The 18,767-nt window shown below is 43.5% G+C and overlaps 1 protein-coding gene and 1 long non-coding RNA gene across 3 annotated transcripts; both read right to left on the reverse strand.

Moving 5' to 3' along the window:
- Nucleotides 1–800: 800 nt before the first annotated feature.
- On the reverse strand, nt 801–17,373 carry NUCKS1 (nuclear casein kinase and cyclin dependent kinase substrate 1). 2 transcript variants are annotated; one of them, XM_055819659.1, is made up of 8 exons: nt 17,035–17,373; nt 8,887–8,936; nt 7,721–7,826; nt 5,631–5,686; nt 5,055–5,207; nt 4,655–4,807; nt 3,693–3,839; nt 801–3,002 (listed from the first exon to the last, which is right to left on the reverse strand). In XM_055819659.1, exons 1-8 carry the CDS (start codon nt 17,049–17,051, stop codon nt 2,803–2,805), a joined length of 882 nt encoding a protein of 293 aa, XP_055675634.1. In that variant the 5' UTR covers nt 17,052–17,373; the 3' UTR covers nt 801–2,802. The 2 variants fall into 2 exon arrangements, with proteins under 2 accessions (XP_055675634.1, XP_055675633.1); XM_055819658.1 differs by having other exon boundaries at nt 3,693–3,842; nt 17,035–17,268.
- Nucleotides 10,365–16,304, reverse strand: LOC129785751 (uncharacterized). The gene is made up of 3 exons (XR_008749950.1): nt 15,148–16,304; nt 13,241–13,332; nt 10,365–11,311 (listed from the first exon to the last, which is right to left on the reverse strand). It is a non-coding gene; the product is annotated as an uncharacterized LOC129785751 (long non-coding RNA).
- Nucleotides 17,374–18,767: the final 1,394 nt, after the last annotated feature.

Genomic DNA, 18,767 nt, shown 5'->3' on the forward strand with positions numbered 1-18,767 from the left:
GTATTTCTAACAGAGTAACCAAGAGACTGTTAGGGCTTAGTGTTTGCACAAATCAGCAAAACAGTAAGATACAGAAAAAGTTACAAAATCCCAGTAGCAGTACAGGATTTACATAGTGTTTGGGTTGTGACAAACTCAAAGATAAGTATCATGCAGCCTGTAACAGCCATGAGAGATGAACGTATGAGAAAGCAGAACAGTTCTGTAAGATAAAGGGCCAAAATTGCCAGGCATAAAATAATTCAGTCCAAAACCTGAACTGAGAACAACAGAAACATACTTTTCACAGCCTTAACTTTAGTTAACTGTGTTAGAAAAAACCCAAAGAATATATTTTAAGTGGAACTTACAAAATACACTCTTCAGGAAAAAAATCTCGTCTAGCGGGTAAAGAAACAGCTGTCTGACCAGATCAGCTAGAGGTATTCTATGTTTAAGTAATCCTTGTACTTGTGATACCAAAAAAACCGTAAGAACCCAACAGACAATAGCTTGAAACACAATCTGGACTGAAGGGGAACTGTGTGGACCAGACATTCACAAAAGTGTATGCTATCCCCAAATTTAATGCAAATGTTTTTTCTAAAATTCGGCCATTTATTTTCCCATATTACCTAAGAAGCACTGGACTAGGAGTGGAGGGAATGCAAGAGACTCTGCTCTCCCAGAAATCTGGAAGGTGAGAAGAGGTGTGGGAGAGGAGAGGGGATTACATTGGTTTCTTTTTCCAAGACTGACACTTGACTCCAGCCTTAAGCTGTTCTGCAAAATTAAACCACTTAAAAAAAAAAAAAAAAAGATTTACAATGGAAACACCGATCATCTTTATTGTAACGGCAACAGTAGTTTCATTATAGTAAAGAATGTTAAGAGAACTTATTATAAGCCAAGGTAAAGTAATTTACCAGCCTCAATAAAATTCATGGCTATGAATCACACAAGACAATCACTCGGCTGTTATATTAATATTCCGTTCCACATTTTAGGTTCCACACTGTGCTCAACATCTTCAGGCTCCCTACGCCATTCAGCCAAGTGTCCTTCCTCTGGTCATATTAGTGTATCACACCTAAAAGCTCTCTAAAATCCAAAGAGGATTAAAAATCTGGTAGTATGTGCACCAGAAATTCAACTAATTAGCTGCCTTATGTTACCTTCAAGAGGCTGGTTACAAAATGTGTAGTTCTGTGACAAAAAAAAAAAAAAAAAAAAAAAAAAAAGATGCAAAGCTTGTCAGCTATAAGATAACTGTGAGCAACATACAGAAAGCACAAAGGGTTTAAGAAAAAAAAAAAAAGAAAAACAGCAGGTCCAGTTTTCAGTATTTCCACCAACAAACATGGCAGCAACCTCTATATTAGGGTTTGATAACCAAGGCTTGTGAAGTTTAATTGAAGTTAAAAAAAAAAGGATATGGCTGCTTTCATAAAAACACATTAAAATGCCACCACACACATCTCAAGTGTCTTGCATTTCAAGAGACATCCTGCTTTTTTTAATAAAATGATAGCCCTGCTACACTGCTTCCAAACTCCCCTTCCTCCCAGCTTCATCCTTTAATACTGTCCCTATTCAGCACTTCTCAGGCTTAGGGAGCAGAATGATGACCAACAGTCAGAAGCAGACATGTCGATGGGGGAGCAAAAGCCTCCCACGCTGTAGGATGGAAGGATGAAGAAATGGAAGTGGTATCGTGGCGATGATCACTATCGATGGAAGTCTGCTGTCCAACACTGTAGCTGGAGAGGCTGAGAGGTATGACTACATAGCCTTTCTGAGGACAGATGGAGGGAGAGAAGAGAAACACTTAAGCGTGACTCATGGGATCCGAGACTGACCAGAGCATTACAGGAATCCTTTGCTTCACATTTATAAAAGGACATCCCTCGCCCCAAAAGCTAAAGAATTTAGTTTGATGCTACCCATTGATTTTTTTTTTTTTCCTTGGGACATCTTCCATAATATCAAATGGAAACCAGAGTTTTAAAAATTGTTTTTGATTTCTCTTCCCTATTCTGACCATCTACAGTCAACCTTGGAAGAAATAAAATAGGGTTAATGGATGTGAGAAGCTTGTAGGTTGTGTATCTGAGTTGTACAGGATGAGCTGCAATTTGCCTAAAGCAGAACAGTATTCTATCCAGTAAAGACAAAAGATCTCGCATCCTAATTGGAGGGTCTTTTCTAAATAAAAGACAGTGGACCATCTACAAGTCTCTTGATTGCTTTCCATGAAAAACGTGCCTGAATCCAAGAAACACAGGTTTCCTCCCCATGTTTCCTCTTCCTCAACTGGAATTCGTATCAACTACATTTTTTCTGAGAGTGAACTTGTATCAACAGAAGTCTGTTAAAGCATAGGTTCATTTTTTTCACATAATCAAATACAGAATAGTTTTAAGGAACTCTTACCAGCACTGGGAAATCTATTCTACTTAACGATTTGTAAGTATGGTTTCCACGTATCAGTCTCAAACCTTATTGCTTCACAACTGCAGTATCCCTTGAAAAAAATATATATTTAAATGGTCTGTTAATTTGTCTCAAATGGCTTTCAGATTTGGTGGGGGAGGGAGAACGGAATGGCCAACAGAGAACATTGACTTCAAAATATTACTGTATAAGGGTTTCCTCTTATTAAAAAAAGGATACACTGTATTAAACAGCTGAAAGTAAAGACAGCATTCAAAGCCCATGAGTCAAGCCACAGCCAAAACCGTGTTCTACCCCTAAGTATGTTTTCTTTTCCTTTTTCTTTTTTTTCTTTTTTTTTTTTTAAACAAAGATTTCCTCAACTGCCATTTAATCTTCACCAGAGGGTGCTTCATCTTCAGATCCCTCATCCCCTGACTTCTCTGGTGGAGGGCTGGCTGATTTTTTCTTTTCTGGGGGACTTTCAGGCTCTTCATCCTCTTCTTTGGGGGATGGGGTCTTTTCTTTTGTTGCCTTGGAAGCTGTGGGGCGGCCTGCCTTCCCTTTGCCTTTCACTGGACTGGGGGTCACTGAAAAAAAGAAAAAGCTTATAAAAGTTATGATCAGCAACAAAGACTAAAACATCACATGACTTTATATAAACAGGATTTACAAGACACTTTGGTAGCAGCTTTCATTTTGTTTTGTCCATACCCCACACACAGTGGGTTTGGCACTGCATATTAGTAAAGCTGAACTGAAAAGTTAACTAACAAGATTTAAAAGCTACTTAATTGCAAGTCCTAACAAATTACTGGATATGACATCATAAATGAATGTAACTAGCCTCCTGTCAAACCAGTACATACGTTGCTATTATGATTATAGACTTCCTGCAGAAATCAAATTTTCCTTTGGTTCAGATTTCTCCACCTTCCTCCACCCTGAAAACATCAAAGTCCACAAACTGTATTATTTGGCTACGATACACAGAAATTCAAGACTGCAGCATCTCAATAGGGAAAGTTTTGCAATCTAGGCAATTTTTGCCAACGAGACATAGATACCAACTCAATTTCTTATTTAAGAATTAAAGCCACCTTATTATTTCATAGTGCTGCCTTAAATCGTGGCATGAATCACGACGATACATGAATCAGCCCTTCACCATTACATGTGAATGCCTACCGACCCCTAGATTTCTATCGAGTCTTCTGTAGGAGAAAAAAAAAATACTAACCCCTAAAGCAAACCATGTAACTTTCTTTGCATAGACTCACCTGTGGCCTTTAGCCTGGGCTTCGGCATTTTCTTTTCTTTCCTCTCAGGTTTGGATTTCTTGGAGACCTTTTTGTTTTTCTTTTTTGAACTGCCATAGTCACTATCATCATCATCTTCCATGAGGAAGTCTTCATCGCTTCCTGAATCTGCTGAAAGCACAGAGAAATTTAAGTTTGGGGGGGGGTGGGGGTGGGGGGGAAGAAAGGGAAGAGAAGATATAGTTGAGAGATCTGCAAGTTAAACTGCAGAGACAGGAAACCAGGACTCGCCAACCTTATGCGATTCCACCTATCTGCTTCTACTGTGCTAAAGAAATTTGACATAGCAGAAGATTTTACACTGGTAGGGATAAAGCACTAGTGTAGCAGTTACAAACAGTAAAGCGTTTTGAGGTCCTCAAAATATGCTCCATCTTAATACATAACCCATCTCAAAATAAAGAGAATCTCTTGACAGGGAGAAGTTACGTGATCTTTTCAATGATACCGTTACTCCATTCTGAAATCACGTTTGCACTCAGAACTTCAGGAACTTCTGCGTTTCATTACTAGCTGAACCCATCTCTTCTTGTGAAACAGAAGGTCCTACTTTGATCAATCAAGGATAAAGTACTTTTGCATCATCTGAAAGTAGCACCAATGCCTCAAAAACCAATGGGATAGCAAGCAGCAGCAAAAAGCATGACAAACTTTACAATAATCCTTTAGGGCTGCTTATAGAGACACACATACATCTTTGCTGGAAACTTCAAAGAAGAATTCTACACATGAAAAACCCAAGTTTGATCTGTTGGAAAGATACACAGTAATAAGGAAGTTACTGAAAAGGACAACTTAGGTCTTCACTGTTGCTGTCAAAAAGCAAACTGCTCCTTCTGCTGTCTGGCCAGACCCATAAGCTCATGTGTGGTACTATACCCATGTCACATTGTAAAAAGTTAAAATCAGTCGCATTTACTCACTCTCCTGGAATTGTGCCTCATCATCCTCTTGTTCTTCCTCCTCACTACCCACATCATCCATAAGCATCTCTCGTTGTTTAGAAGCTGCTTTGGATGCTGCCTGTCGTTGCTGACGCACGTTTTTATGGTCTTCTTTCTCGTCCTCACTGTCCTCTGCAGCAAAAGTCACCAAGTGATAATGGAGATACAGAATACAAACTACTTGTCTTGAGGTAGCATGTGGGCAAGACAAAGGTCGAGTTATTCACAAGAAAGTTAATCAAGACACTCGCTGAGTAACTGAGCTACTAGGAGAACATGGTCACATTAAACCCAATAAGCACATTTCTGTAGTCACCCAACAATAATCATGTGCAATATCTTCCACTGCACGTACTAGCAACGACTTCTTTTTTTTTACCTGCAGGCCTTTTCCTGGATTTGGAGGCTGCTCTCTTATTCTTCTCTGGTTTAGCCTTTTTTCCTTTTTTGCTTTTTTGAGAGCTCTCATAGTCACTGTCAGCTTTGCCATCATCTGCTCCTAAGTCGTCATCTTCACTGCCAAAATCTTCATCTGGAAGGAAAAGGTACAAATATGAAGTTTCTTCTATCATTCTGAAATACGGACAAGAACTACAGGGAAGAGATTAACATACAACTATCTACCTGTGAAGATAAGCTTTATAGCAGCATCATATTGCACCAAAAAAAAATATGTTACCCCATACAGGGAAGAGATTAACATGTATATATGTTTATATGTATCTGTGAAGACAAACTATAGCAGCATCATATTACACACAAAAAAATGTTATCCCAAATCAGGGCTGGAAGTAAGAGCAGTAAAGGCAGCACCCAGTTTAAGATAAGTGTATTAGAAAAGTGCATGCTTCTCTACTCTGAGTATTTTCTTTCCTATGTCAAATCCTACACCAGTAACTCTTACAAACTGGTCTTCATTTTGAAGATACACTATCTGTACAATGTAGTTAGTTACCTGCCGAGTGTGAATCATCTTTCTTAGTCTTCACATCTTTTTCTTCTGAATCCTCACTGAAAATGAGAGGAAGACAGGGTCTGACTGCTGTTTTAACTTTGATTTCAGTCAGTGCTGTATGAAAAATATCAATTTTCAGAAAGCAAACTGATCTCTAGACTGGGAATACGCACTTTTTCTAGACATTACCACGTTATACTTCAGAATTACTCAGCTGTACATGTAGTTATCATGGTTGGAAAGATAATATTCAAACTCTGAATCACATACAAACTTACACGGAGTCAAGTAAACCAACCAGGAAATAATAAGGTTGAGCTGAACCATGCACTTCACTCTGAAACCTACCAATAATCCAGATGTCTTCCATTTTCCATTCAAATTCTGAAGTTTTACATGCTAATGCATGGCTGAGTCCATAAATGGAATAAATTCTGAATAGATTTATAGCCATCACTTGTCTTTATGTCATTGTTTTCCCCGACTCCTTCATTCTGTGTACATTGCTGTGCAGCACTTCACTAGCACATATTTGGTGTACAATCTCTCGGATGATCTGCTCTGATGGAGCTTCACCGCTCCCTTCTAGCGGTTTCAACCCTCATCAGAGGGTGTCCCTATCAAGCAGGTACTAATGTTCTGTTTTTATCCAAACCTCTATCATTACTCACTACCACTGTCCAAAGAGGGTTCTCCTTCCAGCATGTAAGAACATGCACTCCAATCAGAGAGTAAACAAGTGTTTTAAACAGAAATGGTGAATAGTCTCTCGAGGGCCACTGATGTACAACATGTGCTTCGGGAACAGCTGAACTGCTGAGTTTGCCAAGGTCAAGAAATACAATAGATCAAATCTCTGCTACTTTCAAATTTGGCAGTTGGAGCCGACACACAACGTTTCTCAAGAACTCAGTTTAGATAACTGGCCACATTACAGCCCCTCAGGCCCATCTGTTTTCAGTCTCATACAGACAACTGTGCGTTTCAGTCACTGAAATGTATGAGTGCATTTTACATGCCAGCCCTCTGCAACGTTTGTAATACACATAGAAATGTTCTTACATACTTAAAAATCCTCAAAGCTAATAGGACATCAAGGTCAACTATTTAGTTGCTTTGGGAGCTGCCTAGCCCAATTTCTTTATATGTCATACCCATTAAATCTTTGATTTCAGGTGTTACAGGCATTTACCATGGTGAATACAGTCTCTCCCTCCCAGTTCACAATAGCAAGTGGTCCGTGCAAATATTCCCATGCCTACATTCAGCTTTCAATTTATAGAAAAGGAGCACAACAGGGAAGCCTCTGAAGCATACCTGCCAATAAGTTAGGTACATCCCAGCAAACAGTGCAACAGAATAAAGAGACACCTTGGGCTTATAGTGTAAGAACTAGCTGGCAGAACCTCCATCCCTGAAGCTGATGTCTGTCATGAAAGCAGTTAATTGGCTTAATAGTCTTATAGCAACCATTTGCTGACCATAATTATTCTAAAAAGGAAAATACCTTCACTCTACAGGAAAGACTTTCACTATTCCGTAGGGCATCACTTAGAAGAGAGCCCTTTCCCACTGCTGGAGCTACTCAGTTATCAAAGCCAGTTACTTTGCTGATGAATTAGACAAACCCAGAAATAAAAGAACCGCAAAACTAACAAATAGCCTAACTACTAACTGCCACTGTACCATCCCATTTAATCTTTAACCACAGGAATGCTCTGAGCATACTGAAAAAACGATGGAAAATGAAATGCATCTTGCTGCTAACTTACCTGGATAACTATGCCAGCTGCCAATTTTTGTAACTTGGATCATACTCCTTCCTATTCCACCTATCTAGCTCTGGGAAACTGTTTTAATGACAAAGTGCTAATAAGTACTTTACACATTATTTCTGTGTCTACTCAGATAAGAAAGAACCACCTCAATGTCCAAGCTGGTTATGCAAGCTCTGTGATTGAGAGCTCTGTATCTTCTTACACTGCAGGCCTTGAATTCCACTTACAATCGTTCCTCTTAGAAGATACTGCTCCCCACATAAAGAACAAGGTTTGGAGATACGTTCGTAACAGATTAAGTGCTTCTTTTACCTGTCCTCCTGAGAATTCTTCCCAGATCGCCTCTTATTTTTAGCCTCCCGGGGAGACGAACGGATTTTCTTGGATGGGGGGCCTGAATCTCTTCCATAATCTTCATCTGGACGGGACAGTACAAAATGGTTTTGAATCAAACTCCTAGTTCCCAGCAAACTGACTTCCTCAGCTATAACTTAAACTGACCATTTCATGCACATCAAAAAGAAGCCCTTCAAAAAAAAAAAAAAAAAAACAGACCACAAAGCTTCAAACAAAACTTTATAGAAGCAAAGTCCTGTCTTAAACTAGTGATTTACCTTTTCTTCTGCCAACAGCACAATAAAAATGCTGCGTACAATCAAGTCTGACACAGGAGTATTAGGAAACATATAAAAAGCCTCACAAAAGGACAGAGTAGCTCATTTTACAGCTAGTCACGAACAGAGTTATTTTGTAAACCTATTAAAAGTTAATATCCATACATATTTCTACATGCTTGTAACAGCAAAAACTATTTACTATCCTACAATAGGAAAAAGTACATCATTATATAGTAGCTTACAAAGTAACTTTTTACAACTATTACACAACACCTTATACGATATAAGTAACAGGACTGCAATTAAGAACTACATGTAATTGTTTTCCATTATTGATCAGTGCAACCTCATTTTGCAAACAGTAGCGGTATGTCTATTTTCTAAAACCACAAAACATATTCCATATGGTTTCCAGAAAACTTTGTTAATTCACACAGAACATAAACATATTTTTTTAGATGCAATTCACAAAAATGCCTGACATTATGGGATTAGTAAGTAGAGTCCACTAAAATAAATTGAAAACGTGTTTTACTGTAGAAAAAAAGTGGCATCAGGGAGATTCTGCCACAGAACATAACATAGACCAAGGAAGAAGACAGTTGCTGCCAACAGCCTCAAGGCACTACAACAATACAAGCATTAAATAATAAGATTTCTATCACCATTGTTTGTTTAATACAAAACATATGAGCATCATTATATTTTCAAATACTTATTAACAGTTCAGGCTGTGAAGAGCAGAAACTCCTTAGAATTTAAGTTAAAGATGTAACTAGAAGCAAAACAACTAACATGTGAAGCAATAAATGAACTGCTCTAGCCCAAGAATATTATATTGTTGAGAAAAAAGTCATTTACCAGCATCATCTGATTCCTGAAACTGGGAGTAATCGACCACCTTCCTGTTCCTGTTAAAAAGCCGGGAGGAATACAATAATTAGCAATTAATAATCTCAGAGATACAAAAAGGTTTCTTCAAGTTACAAGAAAGTGCCATATCCTTCTTCCAGTGCAGGATATGTAGCCCAAAAACATCCCATGAAAACTCTTACAAATAAGCCAACTATACCTTTGAAGTCAGAAATTAGTACACACAGTATATTCTAGCATTTTCCTAAGGAGGTATTAGAATATTCTCTGAATTTGAAAGTGCTTTCTGGTAAGAAGCACTCTCTTATGGCTCGTGACTGCAGCCAGGAAGAGCCATCTTAACCTATGCTATGCAGTTATTTCATTATTAAAAATATACATGTATCATCGTATACCACTATACCAGTGAAAACACTATTTTAAAGCGATGTCTTTACCCCAAGATTAAAGACACATTTAAAGAACACATCAGCCTGAAGTTTAAGCCACAGCTCCCCCTAACTCCCTGTCTCAAATCTATGATATTTAAGACTAGGATTCTAGGTATAAAACAAGTACACAGTCTTATCATTAATTAGATAAACATGTCTGAACTGCTCTTCTTTTAATTTCTGCTTCTCACAGCTCAATATAATCATGCCTGCTCTCTTACCTTCTCCTCGAGATTTCTGTTTTCCCATGTGATCCCTGTTTCTAAAGTATTTTAAGTTTTCACTGGGGACTTCTAGGAGCTTTCTCAATTAGTTACACTGATGCCCTAACAAGATGTAAGAGAGCTGTTACAATGCTTAATTATCACTAGGCTCAGCAAGGAAAGAAGATAGGAATTGCACCCAACTTGCATTTTTGGCTAGTGAATAAGCACAGACCAATACTTTCTTTACCTCATCAGCACCTTCTCTGCTCCCTAACCAAACTGAAACTAGCACAGGCAACAAGGTATCTATCATTAACAGTGAAAATGTGATGGTCAATTCTGGACAAAATTAGTTAACTACACAAGCAGCTATTACTGAAACCAATACCTCACTTGCCAACAAAATTAGAACCATTTCTCTAACTTCTGAAACCTAAAAACTGAGATGTCAGTAATCGTTGGCTGTTTTCTCAGCACCTGTCCCACCTACTTTACTGACAAGACATAACTGCCCTGTAATACAGCTACTCAAGGGAACCAAGAGAGCTACGCAACTGAATGATACTCGAGTTCTAGCTGGTAACGCCTCAGACTCCAAACATCCACCTCTTACAGCTGACGTGCAATAGGAGGAGGTGGCACAGATGAAAAAGGCGCCAGAGATTCAGACACCCCTCCGCACATACTTTTTACAATCCCTCTGACCCAAAGCCAATGATTAATCTGATTCTGCAGTAATCAGCACGTGATCTCACCTCCACAGCTAAAAAAGTCAGTCAAGCAGTAGGTTAAGTGACCTACCCAGCATCACAGCCTTCAGGACCTGCAAAGAGAAGCCAACACAAGCTCCATCCAGCACAGGAACCACAAAGCCCTTCCCCTGTCCCGCACCGCAGAGCACCAACTGTTGAATTCCACATTCTGTTCCCATAACCAAACTGCATTTGTGATTAACATCATGCATTGCTGGTAAGACCCCTTAGCTGAAAGACACCCCAAAAGCCATCGTTTTGTTCTGGCTGTCGATCCATTCGAAATCAATTATAAGTTGCCCTCCTGTACAAGTACTTCTGTTCATGGCTTACAGCAGTAGCCTTCAAAAGACGAAGGAATATAATTGTTTTTCATCCAACCCTAGGCCAAGCCTCTTAAAAACAAAACAAAAAACCCCCACCAACCCCTCAAAAAACCAAAACCCCCCAAAACAAACAAGCAAACAAAAGGAAGGCTAGACCAGTCATTAGATTTCTACAGGTTGAATACCATCCAAGCTTCAGAGCAGGCGTGAGTGGAGCAAAGTACAACAGCAATGTGCTACAGAGAGCACTGCTCACTCACCCACAGCCCGAATATGGTAAAATACTGATTTAGGAATACAGCTACTGGCAAGCTTGTTATGGCATACCATCCAGGGCCTCAAATTTCTATTCCAACAGGCAGCCTTCCTGAAGATTGCCTCCTGAGCCATCTCACATGCGAAAAGACTGAATTTATTCTGGTAAGCATGTTAAGAACCATAAAGTTACTAAGTAAGATGTCTGATTCAGTGTAAGGATCAGGTATTAGGTTTTTTTCATCTAAAAGCGTAAAGAAGGAGGCGGGGGGGGAGGGGGAAGTAGAACTGCCAGATATTTTGTTCTAGCAGCTTTGTAAAACAATGGTTTCTGACATCACTTCTCAAACAAGGTGGAAATTGCAGTATTACCACATTGTAGCAAGTTGGTCATACACAGCTTCATCTTGCTCATTTCAGTCAGACCCGTACTAGATCAGGTACTGAAAATGTAACAAGAGTCCGGTAAAACATTAAAGACATACATTGTCCCTATGGAAAACACCCTTCCTCTTCCTAAGCACTGTGTTTTCAGCTAGAAAGTAAACCATGCGAGGCTCTCATTACCTGATGAGCAGGAGCAGTGACACTTGTATTAAAAAACCCCAAGCAAACAAAACCAACACTATGGCAGCAGAAAAAAGAGAGAAGGCTGTTTGGCTTGCTTTATCTTGTTTTGCAGGGCAAGGAGAAGGGTGGAGGAAAGAAGGAATAGCTATACTGGTATTACTAAAGATAGAAACTTGCAAGTCTTCCCAACAGAACCAGAGAAGCTCACAGAGGCAGAAACATGAAACAAACTGCTCTTGCATCTGCCATTCTCCTCACTCCACTCTTGTCTTTCACCCCATGTAGATCAACTTAGGTTTTTCTTTAAAACTGTCAACAGCAATGATGGGCAATGCTTAATAACTACGAATCTGTAAAGAGAGACTGCATCTTTCATCACACCAAGGTGATAAAAACACAGGAGTTAAGTTTGCTGGAGTTAAAAGCCAGGAAAAAAAAATGTTGCTGGTTTTGTCAATGAAAAGTCTCTCTTAGCCACTAGCAAAACCTAAATGTTAAGGCAAGCAGCCAGCCATAAAAAACAAAACTATTTGTTAAATTCATTTAGACTGAGCATAAAGACAGTCCAGTAGACATCCGGGATGGATATTGTTCAATCTGGTTTAAAACAGGCACTGAAATTTTAAGGTAACTTACTTGTTAATTCAGCTTAACATTTAAAGCGTGCATGTGAGAAGGGACTGGGGGAGGAAAGGTATATAGAGAAGTCCCGACAGCTTAAGTTTTAATAACAGCTGTCAGTCCTTCTGCAATAAAGAATAACTCATCTATTAAGTCATCAACATGTTACATCAGAAGCATTTACTTAGCAAAGTAATGCTCAAGTAATTTAATAAGAAATCAGAAATGCACAGTAATTCCTACAAGCCATACTTGGAGCCTACCAAACTGAAATTTTGAAATGACGAAAAGCATGTTAATGATGTAAAAGGATTGCTTAACGCCTATACAACCGAATCAGGACTGCATAGTGATACCCCATCGTCAGCTAGTGAGGTCCCTAAACCTTCAGTCTTTAAGTCAGCATGTCAGAATACAAACTAACAATCAGTTAGAAAGCTTTTGTTTTTTTAAAATGGGAATGCTTAGATCCCCAGATATTTCCACAGGCATTAAAATCCACAGGTAAAGACCGTGTTTAAAAAATATACATGTACTTCTGAAAAGCAATGCTAGACAGAGTCTTCAAAAAGCTAGTAACTGATCTCATCGTGCACTGAAGAGGAGTGTTTAGGTCAAATGGTTATCAGTAGAAGTATCAACCTTACACAACTCTTACTCAACATGGCAAGTAAAATGAATGACATTAAATGGTTACTGAGATTTTTTATAATTATTATTATTATTATTTTAACTACAGCATTTAACCAATATAACCATCAAGCTAAGCATCTATGAAGTAAGTTATGGACCCTTCATCACTGTAAAGGCTCAGTGCGAGCCTGGCATAGACAAGAGTGGTCATTTTCACTTTCTGGTTCTCATTCCGGTTGATAAAGTTGTCCCACTTTGAGGTCAGCATATTATCAGTAAGTTTTGTCATTAAAAGCACCCCTTTGCTGCCTTTTTTATACATAGGTAAGAAAAAATAGATATAGATAGGATATATTCCTTAGAGGTATTTTCAAAGTTGTGCAGAACAAAATATGCAGTGCTAGATTTAGGCCTTAAATGAACATTCACTTACAATTACGCATGAGAGTTGAAACATCGAAAACTAGTGACAGTTATGTACCTAAAACACGTCACTATGGTGTTAGTCTATTTAAAAATTGGCACAACTGTACTCAGACAAGACTCACCGACTAGAGGTTCCCAATTACAGAGGTCATTGTTTGGGTCTGGACTTGGTGTAACTCCAAACGTCTGTAAGACTAGGCACTGCTCATGGTATCTGCAGAATTTTTAGGGATACACATGACTTGAAACTCCATAAAGTAATTAAATTATTTATGCAGCAACAGTTTAAGCAGTCTTGTGCCCATCCTCCATTTGAACCTAACCACAATTGAGAAGATTTTAAAATACAGCAATGTTCTGATGCAGAGCAGGGGGTGAGGGAGGAGGGGGAAAACAAACCCAAAAAACCACACACACACAAATCAATTCTGCAACCTGTATTGTTCCTGGTATTTTGATTTTTTTTTTTTTTTTTTTTGTACCTCTGCCTTGCTCTCTGTTTCTCTTTAGACTGGAAGCTTTCAGAGCAAGGATCACATCTTTTTACTTATCTGGAAAGCGCCTATAGCTTATCCCTGGACACTACCACACATTATTACTCAAGTTAAACGCCAGTCCCCAAGGAAGTGTTGCTTTCCCGCTACCCCATGGAAGTTTTCTAGCATGACAATACTTGTATTTTACATTGTCCAGGTACAACACTGGCAACAAGACAAGTTAAATTTAATAGATAAATATTTTCCCTGCGAGTAAAATTTCAAAGGACCACCCTTCCACCATTGTGCCAATGCAAGACTGGGATTCAAGAGTTACTAATAAAGCAAAATTAAGTACATAAAGCCTTGAAGCACTGAGATAGATCAATTCTAACTGGCTTTAATCTTAAAATGAACAAACAAAACCACCCTGTGATTTCCATACTTGCTCACACTGTTTCATTTTGCAATGCCTGCAGGAGAGGAGTACCAGCAAGTGAAAGTGACCAGCAAGGAAAAGCAGAAGCAAGCTCCATCAAATTTAAAGTAAAAATTCTTAATTAAAGCATATTAATTGATGCTGTATACAAAAATAGTGGCTCAGAATGTTTTACTTCATTTGTATCCAAGTATAGATGGGCTGTAATAATGTAGCCACCAGTTCCAAATGTTCTTTGCAGTACTTCAGAAGAGTTAGCCACAAGATGCAGAGGCTCTGTAACTGTAAGTACCCTTACTTTTTACTTCTTGCTGTTTTCTAACAATAGTGCAGATACCATCATTATCCACGCAGGAGAACTTTAATTGTGTAGAAAGTACTTGGCTCTAAGTGCCAGACACATGAAGCCTGTAAATACCGGGACTTTATCACTACTATTTAACAATTTTAAGAAACGGACTTTAACAACCAGACTCAGACTTAAGGCAGTCTTCCACCAAGAACTGGAGTAGAAACTGGGGATATATGATGGATTTTATTAAGTTCATTGTTTCAGGTGTGCACATATTCACTAGACTAGCAGACGTAATACATCAATTCAAAGACCTCTGAATAAAGGAAAACCTTTCCAACACTAAATCTTATTCTGATGAGGAACCTTCCACCAGACTTCCGTATTACCAACAATATGCTGAGATAACTAGGACAAAAAATACAATTTAAAAAGTTTTAGGTTTAAATCCATTAGAAGAGTTCTCCAGTTACTACCCAGTAGAGCAATATAATGTATTAGCCACTGAATATTTTCATTTTTACCTCCTGAAAGGCTATTAAATACAGCTAAACAGCGCATTGCTAGATCTATTCCTGACACAAGCCAAAAAGTTTTCTGCTACTAACAGCCTGCTGGACTTTGGCACCTGATTTCCTGTAGCCCAGTGCCTGTCAACTGAGGGTAAAACAAGTCAGATCTTTCACAACAGTGCAGATTGTGGAGATATATATATATATATCTTATTTTGAAATTATTATTTTTTAGAAACTGTCGCTTATGAAGTTATTTAATACAGAAACCTTAGAAGCTATACTTCTAAAGATACGAAACTTCCCTTACCTGTAGCAAGAGCCCAGTGCCGGCAAGTAAATCACCAGCAGAATGTACACTGAAATGTCACCCTGAGCAGCAAAGTCACATCACCACTGTATTTCAGAACACAGGCACTGTCATTCAAGATCAGACCACTAGTCCAACATCCTGCCTTGCAAAAGGCCAAAGACAGATGCTTCAGAGCAGTCCCATTAATCCACCTTTTTGACATGAAACAATTCCCTAAGGCTGGAACTTTAAGCTTAATCTGCCCTTACCTCTGCATGCAGGTATACACTATTGATCTAAGGAAGAGCTATAAACCCCCCAATTGTTTCACAAATCACTGTGCCAAACTCACCTACTTAGCAAGCAGTCCTAGCTTCCATTTTTTAACCTCATATTAGAGGTTAATAAGCATATTAGAGATATTACTTAAATATCAAGACTATAACCTATAAATGTACACCTGTCAAGTTTTACAGCTGCAACTGATTTTGTGTTTATTACTCCAAAAGATCCAAAATACCTAGGATCCACATCCCAGATCAGGCTTCCATGGAACACAAGTACAACCAGTTACTTAAAAGTATCTTGAGAACGAAAAAAAAATCAGAGCATTCAACGAAGACCTTATGCAACCTCTTATCTTTTCTATAAAGACAACTTAAACTACAAGTTCGCTCTCCGAGTACTTTCCAAAGAAAAGTAAAGAAGAATACATTCCTGCCCCCCAGTAAACTTTCAGACACATGGCAAGTTCTCTACACCGTAGGTTTCCAAAGTTACCGCGATTCAGCAACGCGGTTAAGATTACCCTGCAACTCCATGCTTCAGCGCCGTTTTAACTAAAGACACAAACACCCCGACCTACCTCCTTCACTGGTGGGGAGAAGACAGCCCGTTTAGCTAAACGGCCCTCGGTTTCCTCCTCTCCACGATCTAAAATAGGCCTTCTCGGGTGGGGAGGGGGAAACACCGGGAGGAAACCGACCCGGGAGAAGCAGTCACGCTACCGGGCGAGAGGGAAAGGGCGTGTGTTCACTGCTGTTCCTACCAGAGGGGGCGGCTCCTCCGAACTCCTCCCCTAAACGTGGTTTAACTTCTATGCACAGCCCCTCTCCTCCAGACCCTCGCTGGTCACGGCGTATTGCAGGCACACTCCCTCCCCCAACCAGCGCGGTCCGCTCTGCCCCCCCCCCCCTCCCCGGTTCCCCCCCCCCCCCCCCCCCCCCCGCCTCTTCCCTGGAAGGGGGTGCAGGGGGCTGCGACAGAGGCCTGCTGGCGCACACCGCCTGTCTCCGCACGAAGTGGGTCACTAAGGTTCACTCTTCCCGTTAGAAAATGTGGGACGCGGGACGCGGCCTCCATCGAGGCCTCCGCCTCGCACCCCCCTCGCACCCCCGTAAGGGCGCAGCGAAACGCGCCGCCGCCTCCCTGCACCCCCGGCCAGCCCAGGGCCACGCTCACCGCCCGGCCAGCGAATCAGCAATAATAATAAAAAAAGAATAATATATATATATATATAAAGTTGTGAGGAAAAAGGGGAAATACAAGAGCGAGCGGCCCATGCTGCATCCGCGCAGCCTCCCTGCCCCCTCCGCCGCGCACGCTCGCCGCCCCAGGCCACGCAGCCGCCCCTCGCCCTGCGGGAGCCCCGCCGCACGCCTGCCCTCCCCCGAGGGGGCACCGGCCTCCCCGCCCCGCTGGGGCCCGGCCCGCTTCGCCACGGGCTGCCCCTTCCCCGAGCACGGCCTGCGGCGAGGCCTGCAGGGGCGGGAGGGCCTACGCCGCCGGCCCGCCGCCGGGGGCCGGGCCCGTGAGGAGGGAGGGAGGGAGGGAGGGAGGCAGCGCTGGCGCCGCGGGTGGGAGGAGAGGCGGGAGCGGGGCCTCCGCGCTCCACCAAGGACTCACCTGACAGGCCTGGACATTTTCCCCGGCGGTTCGGGCCCGGCCCGGGGGACGCCGCCCAGCGCTGAGGGGAAGGAGGAAAAAAAACGGTCGCCTGGTGCGGGCTCGGCGTCGCCCGTCCCCTCCCCGGAGCGAGCGGGAGCCCTGGGCCCAGCGCCTCAGGCCGCGCCTCCGGAGCCGCCTCTTCCCCCTCAGGCGCTGCCGCCGCCGGCCCGCGCCCCGCCGCGGGAGACACCCGCTCCTCTGCGAGGGCTGCGCGGCCCCCCCGCCCCCGGTCACCGCTCCACCGCCGCCGCGGTCGCCGCCGCTCGCCGATCCCCCCCGCAAAATGGTCGCGTTCGCACCGCCGAGAGGATGCGAGCGGGGGGCGGTGCAGCCTACCCCGCTGGCACCACCTCCTCCCCCGCTCATTGGCCGCGGCGGGCGGATCGCCGCGCCCCATTGGCTAGTTCGAACCATCACGGCGTGCAGACCCTGCCCACTCTCCCCGCGGGGAGGGGAGAGGGGCGAGGACGCCCCACACGCTCAAGCTGCTCTGAGCGGCAGAGCGGGCTGCGCCGCTGCCGGCAGATTCGCCACCGGCTCCCGGTGCCCCCGGGCCGCCGTCCCGCGCCAGGCCGCTCCGTCCCGCCCCGCAGGGCCCGCGCTGCCGCGGCCCACCCCCGCCCCGCATTTTCCCCGCGGCGCACGGGGCGCGGTGGGGGCTCGGGGCCCGGCCGGCAGATTCGCCGCGCAGGGGCCTGGCGTGGTTTTGGAGGGAAAACGCGGGGAAGCGGCGCGCCGCCTCGCAGCGGCCCCGGGGGCGTCGAGGGCCCCGCAGCACCGCCCCCGGGCCCGCCCGGCAGCGCCGCTCCCCCGGCCGTGCCCTCCGGCGGCTGCCCTGCCCGCCGCGCTCCCCGCGCCAGCCCGCGCAGCCCCGGGGCCTCGGGACGGGCCTGCAGGGCCCCGCGGCCCGCCGGCTTCCCTCACCGCGGCCCGCACCGCCCCCCCCCCCGGGGCTCCCCTCAGGCCGGCCGCCTAACGGGAGAGGCGCGGCCGCGGCCCCGCCTCGCTGCTCGCCGGGGGCTGGGGCCTTTGCAGGGGCCGGAGCGGGGCCTGGTGCGGGCCGGGCAGCGCTCACCGCGGCTGAGGCGGGGAGGTTGGGCCCGGCGGGGAAGAGCGCCGCGCCGCTTGCCGCAGCCCCTTTGTCATGCACGCTGCCGCCATTCAGGGCCGCGCTTCAGAGCGCTCTGCCGGGCAGCAGCACGCAGCCGGCTACGGCACCGGGCCGGCCGGGGCAGCGGCACAGGCCTGGCAGCGCTCCCTGACCGCCCGGGGCTCCGGCAGCAACTGGCCCCGCTCCGCCCTGGGCTGTGCGTGCCATGGGGTTTGCGATACAGCTGCATGCATCTCTATTTTCACAGGGCTTCGATGTTTTTTTAATTTTTTTTCTTACACTGATTCGGTATGAAAGATTTTTTTTACAAAGAAATGCAGAAAATAAGAAAAGAAGCAGGTGCAGATTCCACGATCAGAACCGATTTTATTGCCACCCGCCGCTTCTCCCTGGAGCAGTCGGTAGACAGAAAGAACACGCACAACTTACTCCACATCCAGGGAAGGGTTTTGGGTCTTTAAATTCCCTAGAAACCCCAAACTGCTCATGTTGTTCAGTGGAGGAGCTGCTTTTGCCATGGAAAAATAAAAAGTTTTCCACAGTCCATTAAAATGGCAGCTTCTGCCACAGCAAGGCACTT

Source organism: Falco peregrinus, chromosome 16 (assembly GCF_023634155.1).
Source record: "Falco peregrinus isolate bFalPer1 chromosome 16, bFalPer1.pri, whole genome shotgun sequence".
Classification (NCBI taxonomy): domain Eukaryota; kingdom Metazoa; phylum Chordata; class Aves; order Falconiformes; family Falconidae; genus Falco; species Falco peregrinus.

What these genes read in the sequence shown, in the direction of transcription:
- NUCKS1 (XM_055819658.1), bottom strand. An exon ending in AAGAATTCTCAGGAGGACAG is followed by an intron (nt 5,687 to 7,720) that starts GTAAAAGAAGCA and finishes TCTCATTTTCAG; the next exon opens with TGAGGATTCAGAAGAAAAAG. An exon ending in GCCCAGGCTAAAGGCCACAG is followed by an intron (nt 3,003 to 3,692) that starts GTGAGTCTATGC and finishes TCTTTTTTTCAG; the next exon opens with TGACCCCCAGTCCAGTGAAA.